Source organism: Balaenoptera musculus, chromosome 1 (assembly GCF_009873245.2).
Source record: "Balaenoptera musculus isolate JJ_BM4_2016_0621 chromosome 1, mBalMus1.pri.v3, whole genome shotgun sequence".
Lineage (NCBI taxonomy): Eukaryota > Metazoa > Chordata > Mammalia > Artiodactyla > Balaenopteridae > Balaenoptera > Balaenoptera musculus.
The window spans coordinates 48,022,611-48,035,586 of NC_045785.1; the positions used below are offsets into that span (position 1 = coordinate 48,022,611).

At 42.3% G+C, this 12,976-nt stretch overlaps 1 protein-coding gene across 1 annotated transcript in view; it reads left to right on the forward strand.

Moving 5' to 3' along the window:
* Positions 1-12,976, forward strand: part of C8A (complement C8 alpha chain) — a 65,393-nt gene that overhangs the window by 17,150 nt on the left and 35,267 nt on the right. The window contains exons 2-4 of the mRNA XM_036870065.1: positions 1,290-1,392; positions 6,611-6,755; positions 7,749-7,896. Coding sequence (XP_036725960.1) covers positions 1,290-1,392; positions 6,611-6,755; positions 7,749-7,896 — 396 coding nt within the window. The remainder of the gene's footprint in view (positions 1-1,289; positions 1,393-6,610; positions 6,756-7,748; positions 7,897-12,976) is intronic.

Here is a 12,976-nt window from a genome sequence, read left to right on the forward strand (position 1 = left end):
GGAGCAGTTCACAGCATAATTAGCATGAATTCTGAAGTACTACAGCATCACCCCTGCATACAGTAGAGGCACAATAGATTTTTATTCTTCATTTCTTAAAACTGGAAATGATCGGAGGGAAAACGTGCACAACTCTTTTGTTGTTGTTGCTTAAATTTTACATCTCAAAATTGATGCAGGGAAAGGAAAAGAGTTCTGGAGATGGAAACTGGTGATGGTTGCACAACAATATGAATGTACTTAATGCCACTGAACTGTAAGCTTCAAAATGGTTATGGTAAAATGTAAATTTTATGTTACATGTATTTTACCACAATAAATTATTGGGGAAGAAAAGAGCATTAGGCCACATAACTTTTGTTTTAAAAACAGCACATGCAATTCTTAAGAAGGAAGATAGAATCATTCTAGTATTAGAAGTACCCTTACAGCCCAGTGTTCCAAGTAAGAATAACTGCATTTATGGACATTCCTCTCCTTTCCCTGCTCCATCCCCACTCCCACTCCCAGATAACTTTAAGGCTAAGGGAATATACATTGTGATATTGCTTCATGTTCTACAGCTACAGGTGCCCAGATGCCCAAATCAAGGGGTAACCTTTATAAGTTAAAAAATTAACCATCTATTCAGCCATAAAAAAAGAAGAAAATCCTTCCATCTGTGACAACATTAATGAACCTGGAGGACATTATGCTAAGTGAAATAAGCCAGACAGAAAAAGACAATACTGCATCATCTCACTTATATGTGGAATCTAAAAAAAGTCTAACTTATAAAGCCAGAGAGTAGAATAGTGGTTACAAGGGGCTTGGGGGGTCGGGAACATGGGGAGAGGTTGGTCATAGGATATAAACTTTCTGTCATAAGCTGAAAAAGTTCTGGGGTTCTAATGCACAGCATAGTGACTATAGTTAGTAATACTGTATTGTACACTTGGAATTTGCTAGGAGAGTAGATCTGAAGTATTTTTACCACACCAAAAAAAAAAAAAAAAGAAAGAAAGAAAAAAAAAAGGCAACTATGGGAGGTGATGGATGTGTTTCCCTTGGTTGTGATAATCATGTCACAATGTATATGTATGTCAAACCATCACGTTTGTCATCCTAAATATACCATACGATTGTTGTCAATTTTGCCTCAATAAAGCTGGAGAAAAATTCAGCACCTGTTTTCATATTATTAAGATACTGTCATGTTAAAAGACCTTTTTGAATTTATAATTACAAAAATTAAAATGATCATGATAAAGAATTTAAAAATTGAAGCAAGGGGTCTCTTCTCTTTTTAGGAGAGTCAGTCGGGCTGTTCAGAGTTCTACTCCCACAGCTGTTTCCTGCCAGCTGGGCAACTGGGGAGAGTGGACAGATTGCTTTCCATGCCAGGAGAAAAAGGTGAGACATTTATGACCAATTTTGGAGCATTAAACATTTAAATTGTGTACTAGGCATTCAAATGGAGATAAGCAGTCTCGTCTATAAATCTAGAGGTCTGGGGAGAAAAGGGTATTCAGAAGCCATATGCACGTGGCTGGTGGAACTTATTTCTGCCTCTTCTGATTTTGTTTGTAAGGCGTTTGGATGAGGCTGCAAAAGATGTGTTATGTTATGGCTTAGATGCCACTTAGAAAAGTGGCGCTCCGGACATGGGCACACTGATCCCCACTGGCCTCTCTGGGTCCTGGCCTATGTATTACCTTCTAATGAGGGTCATCTGGAGAGACCAATGGCTTAGGAACAAAATGCCAAGCTGTCCATGACCTATGAGGAACTGAGATAAACCAAAGCATGTCACACAGGGTGTTCCTGAGTATTTCACTTTCATGCACCGAAAAGGCTGACATGCCCAATGAACAGATGTGTATCTATCTTGCCCATCTAAGTGGTTTTAATTGGTCCAAGATGATCGCTAAACTCAGTGGCATAAGGGGGATGTTGAGAGCACTTGTCTCTGTCAGGGAGGAGTATTACAATTCTGTCTTTGTTCAGAATCACTGGGTCATGGTGACAATAGAAAGAAGACTAACTTCTATTCTGTCTTCTTAGTATTTTAAAATCTCTGCAGACGACACATGCCTTCGCTGGATGCACCCAGGGTGGGTGCAGCCCAGATGTGGTACACCACTGCCCGAACCTTGTCTATTAGCCTATTGCTGTCAAGCCTGTTTTTTAGCTTTGACTCTGCAGCTTAGATTCTGGCTTGCACCTTATTTGCTGTGTTACTTTGGACATAATTTTTACCTTCTCTGTGCCTCTGATTCCTAATCTATAAATGGGAGTAGAAACAGTACTTACACCATAGAGTTACTGAGAGCGTTAAATGAGTAATGCATGCAAAGAAAGTGCTTTTCATGGCATCTGGCACAAAGTAAGTGTTCAATAAATGTGAGCTGTTTCTATACTTCCTATCTGTGCCCTCCTCTCCAGCCCCACTCCCACTGCCTTGAATCAAGCCCTGCTCTTCTCTCACCTGAGTGATACTCTTGCAGAGCTTACTGACAGTCCTCCTGCCTCCAGACCCCCCTCCTCGGTTAGATGCAAAAGTGCCCCGTGAAGTTTTGATGACACTGGCAGAAACACCATTTGGAGCTAGTTTATTCAACTTTGAAGGCTAAAATTTATGATTTTGCCTCTCCCATCTCTAGGATATGCCAAAGAATCTTAGATGTCCCAGTTTAAAAATATCTGGCCCCCAATTCTCATTCTGCTTTGACATCCTGGATTAGTTTTCTGAGCCTGCTGTAACAAATGCCAAAAACTGGTTGGCTCAGAACAACAGAAATGTATTCTCTCAGAGTTCTGGAGACCAGAAGTCTGCAATCAAGGCGTCAGCAGGGCCAGGCTCTCTCTGGAAGCTCTAAGGGAGAAGCCGTTCTTTGCTCCTTCCAGCTTTTAGTGGCTGCCTTGCTCCAATCTCTGCTCCTGTCTGCATCACCCCTTCCCTTCTGTGTGTCTCCTTTATGCGTCTATGTGAAATCTCCCTCTGCTTTCCTCTTGTAAGGACACTGTGATGGCATTTAGGGTCCTTCTGGATAATCCAGAGTAATTTCTCCAAATCAATGGTGTCTGCAAAGATCCTTTTTCCGAATAAGATAACATTTACAGCTTTCAAGGATTAGGACTTAATTTCTTTGCATGGCCTTTAGTCAACCTATTATACATTTAAACAGCATCCTAAAGCTATATTTTTATCTTGTGCTGCAGTTTAGATGGCAGATAGCACAGGTGAATGACTTACAGTTTAAATCAACATTTATTACTTTCTTAGGGACTCAAAAAGACATGCGTCTTTAAAGTAATCCTTAAAATAATTAAATGCTGTTAATTTTTTAACTGAAAGACCATCTGAGTTTCTTTCTATTAATATTTTTCTTCCTCTCAAAATCACCCAATCAAGGACGTGCATTTCTGGAAAGAAACATTTCCTACTAGCTAGAAAAGAAAATTACGTCTTAATGATACCAACCCGTGGGCAATGGCACGGAGAAGGCCCTAGGGAAGTATCCTTACCAACCTTTCTGCAACACAATGTCTTCATTATTTGATAACAACCTAGAAAATAAGGAGCGGGTGGGAATGAACCTCATGTCTGCACCATCATTCCAAGTACAGAAACCACAGGAAGGATGATAATGACTATATATAGTCGCCATTATTAAATAATTTCTGTATACCAAGGACTGTGTGCTAATGCTTTAAATAAATCATCTTCTTATTTGATTTTCACAGCCAACAGTAGGTGACAGACACCACTCAATACCTTTGCTTAGTTTGCCCAGTAAGAATGCGGCAGAGCCTCGATTTAAAACTTGGTCAGCCTGATTCCAAAATACCCGTGAACCTGAGCTATATGCCTCTCCTGCCTCTCCCGGAGCTATATGGAGAGTAGTAAGTGATATTAGAGGTCACCTAATCCAATTCCCACTCAGTCATAATCCTTCCAGAGTAGCCCAACAGCTGGCTACGAGGATGAAGCCAATGTTGATAACTATTATTACTAAGTGCATACAAGAACCGGGCAGAATGCTGATGTCTTTACCTGTGTTATCACTAATCTTCAGAACACTCTTATCTCTCTCATCTTACAGATGAGGAAACCGAGGGTCAGAGACGTTAAGTAATTTACCCAGTGACACATATACCGTAAGTGGCAGAACTGAAATTCTAACCCAGCTTAAAATGAGATCATTAATAGTACTTAACCCCCTAGACTTGTGAGGATTAACTGACATAAAGAATGTAAAGGGTTTGGGCAATAGTAAGCACTCAATAACTGGTAGCTACCATCACCATCATCACCATGATGGTAACTTCAGGTCTTATAGCTGATGAATGTTTTCATGGTGGAGAAAGAGAATTGGCTATACATTTGTATGATGAGCTCTCTTTTATTTACTGCATTGTGGGGCAAGAGCGTGGGTAGAAAATGAAAATATCCTCCTATTCCCACATTGACCGCTAATTATAATCTCTTCTCACCTAGTTTACAAATCTTTTATTGCTGTTCTTAACTGAAAGTCAGGGAAGGCAAATGGGCAGGTCGGATCCTCACTTCTTTTTGCTACCTCTGCCTCTTTGCTAAGGAGCAGTTAAGTAGGCAGAAGTGGGCAAGAGGAAAGGGAGGGGAAGCCTCACTGCTTCACACTCACCCCTGGAAGCATCTGGAAAAGGCTGCATTGATAATGATAATGATGTGGAAACCACTTCCACTTATTGAGCACCAGTGATATGCCAGGCACAGGGCTAGGTGTGTCCTCAGACCTTCTCTCACTTAGTTCTCACAAAACCCTTTCGAGGTAAGGTGCCATCACACCCATTTTACATACTAGACAATGGTCGCTCAGAAAAGATAAGTGACTTGCTCATGGGCAGTTGGTAAGTGGAGCCAGGATTTGGACCTAAGTCGGTCTAATCTCATGCCTGTGCTCTTTCAACGATAGGACACAGGTGAAGGAATCATTAGTAATTGTGATTAGTGAGGTCAACTAAGTCAACCACCTCATTTTATAGATTTGGAAACTGAGGCAGAAAGTGTCAGGCACTGATAACTTTACACAGCAAGTAATAAATAGATTCAGGTCAGGAACTCAATTCTCTTACTTCTCAAATCATTGCCTTCCTATTTACTTACTAATAGTTTTGAAGCTAGGGCCTGTGGGCTAAGAGACGGCAGAAAATATGGTGCTGATTGACTCTCTGTGTGAAGCTCTTCATACAACATGGTTTTTTTGTTTTTTGTTTTGTTTTTTCCATTTTTAAAGTCTTTATTGAACTTGTTACAATATTGCTTCTGTTTTATATGTTGGTTTTTTGGCCACGAGGCATGTGGGATCTTAGCTCCCTGACCAGGGATCGAACCTGCACTTCCTGCATTGGAAGGTGAAGTCTTAGCCACTGGACCGCCAGGGAAGTCCCCATACAACATGTTTTATATTGTTATATTTTTTATCTCCTCAACCATCTCTAATCTTCTTAAAGACAGGGATGGAACTTCAATTTCTTGGAATATCTTACTGTTCAGCTTCTTCCTGATCTAACACTGGTATCTAACACTGTACACCCTAGAGAAGACAGTGTCATAAAAACATTGAGCCCAAGACTGGTATGCATTTTTATTCTTTCTCTCCTTCCTTCAATAAGTATTTATTCATCTGCAGTCAGAGCTGGACACAGGGCCTCAGATGATGTCTTCAGAGCTCTTTTTGTCTCTCTAATTGTTGGATGGGCTCTTTCTATAGTAGGCAAGATGGCCACTTGATACCCACAATTCTCAGCAACTTCAGCTAAAAAGAAACTATCTTTCCCAATAGTTCTGAAAGAAACTTCCCAGAGAGGACTTTGATTGCCATAAGGTTGAGTCATGAACCAATCATTGCAACTTGGCAGATGATTGGTACTCTGGTTGCCCTGCCTCGTTCACATCCACACGTCCTGTGACTGAGGGGGTGACGTCACCCCAACCTGAACCATATGAGACATGCCACAAGAAAAGAGGAAATGCCATGACCAGAAGAAATTCTTCAAAGGAAAAGTGATAAACATCTTTTTAAAGGTGACTACCATGTAACTGACCATAGATCAAGTGCCAAGTATATGAAGCCAAATAAGACATGGCCCTCCTTTTGCTGACCCTAACCCTATGTGCAAATTGTTCCTAAACTAGTGAGAAAGGTAAACAAAGAAGTGGACAATCAATCACAACCTTATATGACAAGTGCTAGGAGAGAGGGTACATAGGGAACTGAGAATATATTACTTAGTTAGGGAAGTTTGTTCCCGAGGAGGTAAACCGTGAGTCTTGAAAGATGAATAGGTACAAACTGGCTTCAGAAGGGGGAGACAGAGGTCCTTCCTAGCAAGTAGGAAGGCCCTAGAAATAACTAGTCCAAATCTCTCATTTGATGCTTGGAGGCCCTACTCAATATTCCAGCTGGTGACAGTGCCACCTCTGGTTGAACACCGCCATTTATGATCACTCATCCCCGCAAAAGACAGCTTTGCAGGCAGCTCTCAATCATTAGACAGTCATTCCTTATGTTAAGCTGAGACCTGCCTGCACCAATTTCAGTTGATTGATAGACAATGAATGCGTCTGGTTCCAAATCTGATTTAGTACAGATACCGGAGCCTCCTGCAGCCAAACAAGTTCGGGGGAACCATCTGCAGTGGGACTGTCTGGGACCAAGCCAGCTGTCACAGTCCCACAGTTTGTGTGAAGCAAGCACAGTGTGGACAGGATTTCCAGTGTAAGGAGACAGGTGAGTAGCATCTCAGAAGGATAACAGCTGTGCCTGTCAAACTTAATACACAAAACAGTTCTCCGGGAGCTTGTTAGAATGCAGGCTCCTGAGCCCTTCCCCTAGAAGTTGCTCTTCTGGGGTTTGGGATGGGACCCAGGAAGCTGAATTTTAAGCCAAGTCAGCAGCCCAAGTAAATTTGAGGCAACTTTATTAGAACACCCATTGATTTGGAAAAGGTACAATTCACTCATCCATCCATTCATTGAGTAAATGCTGATTGGGTGCATATGATGGCCAGACAGTGTGCTACCTGCTGGTGATGCAGAGGTGAAAAGTTCTTGTGCCTGATCTCAGAGTACTCCTAGTGTCTTTGGGAGACAGACCTATAAGGAATCAATGACAACGTCCTGTGATAGCCAGTGTAATGGGTGTATGTACAGGGTCCAATGTACGGACTCTGGCAGGGGGTGCCTAAATCTGCTTTGGGCAGTCAGGGCAGGATTCAAAATGGTACTTGAGCTGAGACTTAGCAAATGAAAAAGAGTTTGCTAGGAGACAGAATGTGCAAAAACGCAGAGATTTAGGGACTCACAATCAGCCCAGAAAAGGGCTTTGGGAAGAGAGGCAGGGGATGGGCCAGGTAGGTTACCGGGGGCCAGACAGTGACATTTGGAAGCAGAGGAATGGGGAAGTCCTCAAGGATGCAGAGCAAGGGATGACATGGCCAGACTGGAATTTTAGAAAGATCCCTGGGGCTGCAATGTGGAGACTGAATTAGAAAGAGCAAGCCTGGGGCAGGGTCTGAGCTGGGGGGCTACAGGTGAGAGACATGGAGGCTGGAGGGAGGGCAGAGGCAGGAGGATGGAAGGAGGATGGAAGGAGGATGGAACAGGACTGGGAAGATAGAAGGGCTATTTCAGAGGTGGAACGGACTTGGTGACTATGAATGCAGGTCGTGAGGAAGGGGGAGGAGTCCCGGACACTCTAGAAGCATCCACGACCTCTCCTCAGGTCGCTGCCTGAAACGCCACCTGGTGTGTAATGGAGACGAGGACTGCCTGGATGGCTCTGATGAGGACAACTGTGAAGACGTCAGGGTCCTGGAAGATGACTGCAGCCAGTATGACCCGATTCCAGGATCAGAGAGGGTGACCTCGGGGTGAGTCGCAGCTGGCTGGCTGTGGGGGGCAGGGCATGATTTCTCTCCAATCACGAGTATTAGTTTCAGGGAAAGAAGAGGGTCTTTGGGGGGAATCTCTATGGAGTGATCCTGTGAGACCGTCCTCACCAACCCTCTAAGTGTCTTAGTCCATCTGGGCTGCTCTAACAAAATACCACACACTGGGGGGCTTATCAACAACAGAAATGTATTTCTCACAGTTCTGAGGCTGGTAGTCTGAGATCAGGGTGTTAGCCTGGTCAGGTGAGGGTGTTCTTTCAGGCCGCAGACTTCTCGTTGTGCCCTCACATGGTGGAAGGGGCTAGGGAGCTCTGTGGGGTCTCCTTGATAAGAGCACTGATGCCATTCTTGAGGGCTCCACTCTCATGACCTAAGCGCCTCCCAAAGGTCTCCCTCCAAATACCACCACATGAGGGGTTAGAGTTTCAACATATGAATATTACAGGACATAGCTCATGTTTTCCCCTTTATGTCTCTGCCCAAGGGTCCTCCTTTCACCCTTTCCTGCTCTGCTGCTCATTCCTCTTGCCCCAATTCCATTTCCAAGACCCTTTTAAAGAAGCTACACCTTCCATAAAGGCTTCCAATATCCCCAAAAGACAGCACTTCCCTGGCCCAAGTGCACTTTCCAGTAGCCCTGTTCTTACTCTGCTTTGCACTGTGGTTGCTGATATAACCAAGGCTTTAGGGTGAGATGGGGTGGGGCTTGAATCTCCACTTTGCCATTGCTGGCTTATACCTCTCAGGCCAGTTTCTTTATCTGTTGAGATCCAATCAGCCTCGATTCTAACTTTACTTCATTGTGCACCATATGTTCATGTTTAGTCCCTTGCACACATCATACTCTTTTCTTCTGACTTCATAAAGTTAGTTCCTTCTTTCTGGAATGTCCTTCCCTGTATTCCTAACTGGTTAACTTTTTACCTAGTGTTGTGCCCTGAATTGTATCCCCCTAAAACTTGTATGTTGAAGCCCTAACCCCCAATATGATTGTATTTAGAGATAGGGCCTTTACAAAGGTAATTAATGTCAAATGAGCTCATAAGGGTGGGGCCCTAATCCAATAGGACTGGTGTCCTTATAAGAAGAGGAAGAGACACCAGAGAGCTCTCTCTCATCTCTCACCATGTGCACAGAGAAGGGGCCATGTGAGGCTATGGCGAGAAGGTGGCCATCTGCAACCCAGGAAGAGAGGCCTCACCAGAAACCAACCCTGATGGCACCTTTCTCTTAGACTTCTAGCCTCCAGAACTGAGAGAACATAAATGTCTATTCTTTGAGTCATCCAGACTTGGGTATTGTATTGGATATAGTACTTTGCTATGACAGCCCAGCTAAGACACCTAGGCATCACCTCCTCTAGCTGGTCTTTTTGACACCCCCTCCCCTCCTCTCAACACTGTCTAGGCTGGCTTAGTCCCCTCCTACTGTTCCCAGCGTCCCTGTGTGTCCTACTCTCCCAGGACTTATCCAACAGGGCAGAGACATCTGTTCCCCAGGCTAAGGGGTCCTCGTCATCTTCTGCTTCTCCAGCACCCAGCACAGGGCCACACTCATAGTGACACATGGTATTGTCAGTTCCCTGACACTTTGCTTTGGGCCTTGTCCCCTAACTTGAGTATAAACTCTTTGAGGGCCGAGGCTGCTCTGATTCATCTTTTTCATCTCCTCAGCCCTTATGTCAGAGCTTTCCCCAGAACAGCCTCTCACTGAGTATTGATTGCAGTGAAACAAATCAACATGACCAGCTGGCCCTTTACAGATGAGGAAACAGAGAGAGACAGTACTCATCACACAGTGACCCAGCCACATGGCAGCCCACTCTGGGTCAGGTGTGGGTGCTGTGAAATGCAGCTCTCATTCACTGTGGTTTAATTACCTTCCGATCACAGCCCACCTACAAGATAGGACAGAATCCTGTAAATGCATGTAGACACACACGTATGAAAAGATGATCAAATTCCTGTTTCTTTTAGACCAATAATATTAGTTTTCTTGGACTGCCATAACAAAGTACCACAAACTAGGTGGCTTAAGCAATAGAAATTTATTTTCTCAGGAGGCTAGAAGTCTCAGATGCGGGTCTCAGCAGGATTGCTTTTTCTGAGGTCTCTCTCCTTGGCTTGTGAATGGCTGTCTTCTCCCTTTGTGGTCACATGGTCTTCCCACTGTACATGGCTGTGTCCTAACTTCCTCTTCTTAGAAGGATACCAGTCCTACTGGATTAGGGCCCTCCCTAATAACTTCATTTTAACTTAATTACCTCTTTAAGGATCCTATCACCAAAACACAGTCAAATTCTGAGGTTTTGGGAGTCAGGACTTCAACATACAAATATTGGAAGAACATATTTCAGCCTCTAACACCAATAAAAGGGGATTCTTGTTGATTTTGAAAGTGACTGTGGGATAAACAGAGTACAAGCATGAAATATTGAGGTTTTGACTTGAAAAACAATTCCCTCGTTATTGACAAAAATATCACAGACCATGACCCTGCTCTCATATGATTCAATCAGGAGATTTCAAATGTACTTGCTGATTCGTGTGCTTTGCCACACCTAACACTGAAACCAGTAGAATGGGCCCACCTCCATCCCCAGCAGCTGACATTATGGTGGTTTTCTCATTCATCTCAAGATCTCAGAGGCCTTTCCTGGTATCTTATTTTTTCTAATTTAGGCATTTCCCAGTTTTTAATTTTTATTTATTGTTACAGAAGTAATGTCTATTTGAGATAAAAACTGAAACTCTTCCTTCACTTTCCCTCACCTGGTCCCACCCACTCACCCTCTCTCTCTTCCCTCCCTAGAGCTGACCCCTGTTACATGATTTCTCAATCATGTAAAAATGCATTGACAACATACACTGTATGGAAAGTATGCCTATCAGGTGTATTGTGCATTATAGACATAAGTGTATTTTACATAAATGTGATCAGACTGTACATATTGTCCATAACTTGTTTTTTTCACTTAATAATATATTTTGAAGATTTTCCTCCCATATCTTCTATTGTCTTTTTCTAGGCAGCATAGTGTTCCTTAACAGGGGTCAGCAGACTATGGCCTGAACACCAAATTCAGCCTGTTGTCTATTTTTAAATAAAGTTTTATTGAAACACAGCTTCTGCCCTACAGTGGAAAAGTTCAGTAGTTGCAACAGAAACCTATGTAGCCTACAAGGCCTAAAGTATTTACTATCTGGCCCTTTGTGAAACATAAAATAAAATTTCCCAATTCTCCTATAGTATAACTATATAATTTATTTAACTACCTCCTATTGAAAGATAATTAGATTGTTTTCCATTTTTCTCTTATAGACAGTGCTGAAATGAACATTCTTACATACATAATTTTGTACCCGTGTGTGAATATTTCTAAATTCCGAAAAGTAGAATGTCTCTCTTTATTTTCACTGGGGCTTCCGCAATCACATTTTTAAAATATACATAGGCTTTACTTACGGTTAGAGGTTACATTACAATCTTAGGGCTTATTGTTCTTTAGAGTTTTTCTTTGGCCCATTAGAGGGCCTGTATTTATCAGCTACAGGCAGAAACATGTTCCACAGGGGGAAAGATAGAAACTGCAGGGTAAAGACTAAGAACCCAGATTGTAGTGTCAAAAAAAATCTAGGAAAAAAATCCAGCTATGACTATAGGCAAGTTACTTAATTTTTCTGAGCTTCAATTTTTGCGTTTGCAAAATTGTCATGAGGTTGAAAGTTAATGTATGCTAAATGTCTGGTATAGTGTGTATTCAATTCATCATAGCTATTATTACATCACTTCCACTAATGTGAAGAAAGAGATGGAGAAAGGAAGAGAAGAAGGAAGTGAACTTACATTGAATTTCTACTCTATGCCAGGTGCTCTACAATTCTCCATTTATTCCTTTGAAGTAGGTTTTATTCACAGTTTTTCCCCTGCTCATCTGCCTTTGTGCCCTTTCACAGAGGACATAAATGAACATGACAAATGCTATACCAGAGGCGATCACTGAATGCCATGGGAACAGAGGAAGGACAATTGTCTGTCCAGGATAATCAAAGAAGGCAATACAGAGGACGCAACATCTGAGTTGGGTCTTAAAGGCTGAGTAGGAGTTTGAGAGGCAAAGACAAACAATCACTTTATTATCCACAACATATGAGGCTTAGATTGTTAGGTCTTATAACTCTTAGCCAACTTTCAATGATTTTGTTCAGTTAAATTTCTCTTTGTATGAAATTAAAGCAGACTTTCACCTGTTTCACATGATTTTTACCTAAATATGGTTAAACCATCCATGACCTAAAACAGAGAACTTGGGCAGATAGATTTGAAATACCCCAGAGAGGGAAGTATGGGAAATATTTCTGGAAAGGTATTGGGCTAGGGGAAAAGAAGTATTACTATCAACTGTACTTCTGTTTCACTCTGATACTCTCATTTAGACTTCACAAAAACCAGGAGAGGTAGTTTTACTATGTCTGTTCTTCAAATGAGGAAAATGAGCTTCAGGAAGTTTCTAGAATGTGTCCAAAGTCACACAGCTAGTAAATGACAGAGCTGGAAATTAAGCAGGCATCTCCCTGACCTCCACACTGTGCCTCCTCCACACTATGGCCTTTCTGAGGATTAGATCCTCAGCTTAGCACTGTGAACTACACCCAATATTTCAAACCTATTTTTTAGCAGCAAAACCTTTTCTGAAATCATACTAACAAAAACAACAGTGACATTTATTTAACACTTCATATATGCTAAGTACTCTTATGATTCCATTACTTGTTTTAACTCATTGTTTAACTCTGTGAGGGCAGTAGTATTAGCTGCTTTTTACAAATGATTAAACTGAGGCACAGAGAGGTTAAATGATCTGCCCAAGGTCACACAGCTAGATGTGGCAGAGATAGGAAACGGGTCCAGACTGTCTGGTTCCTGTGCTTGGACTCTTGATAATCATGCATATTCTTCTTCAATTTACTCAACAACTATTTAGAGGTGCCTCCCATGTGGGAGCAATGTTATAGATGCTGAATGGAATTGTCTGGCTCATCTGGTCTAAGGGAACATG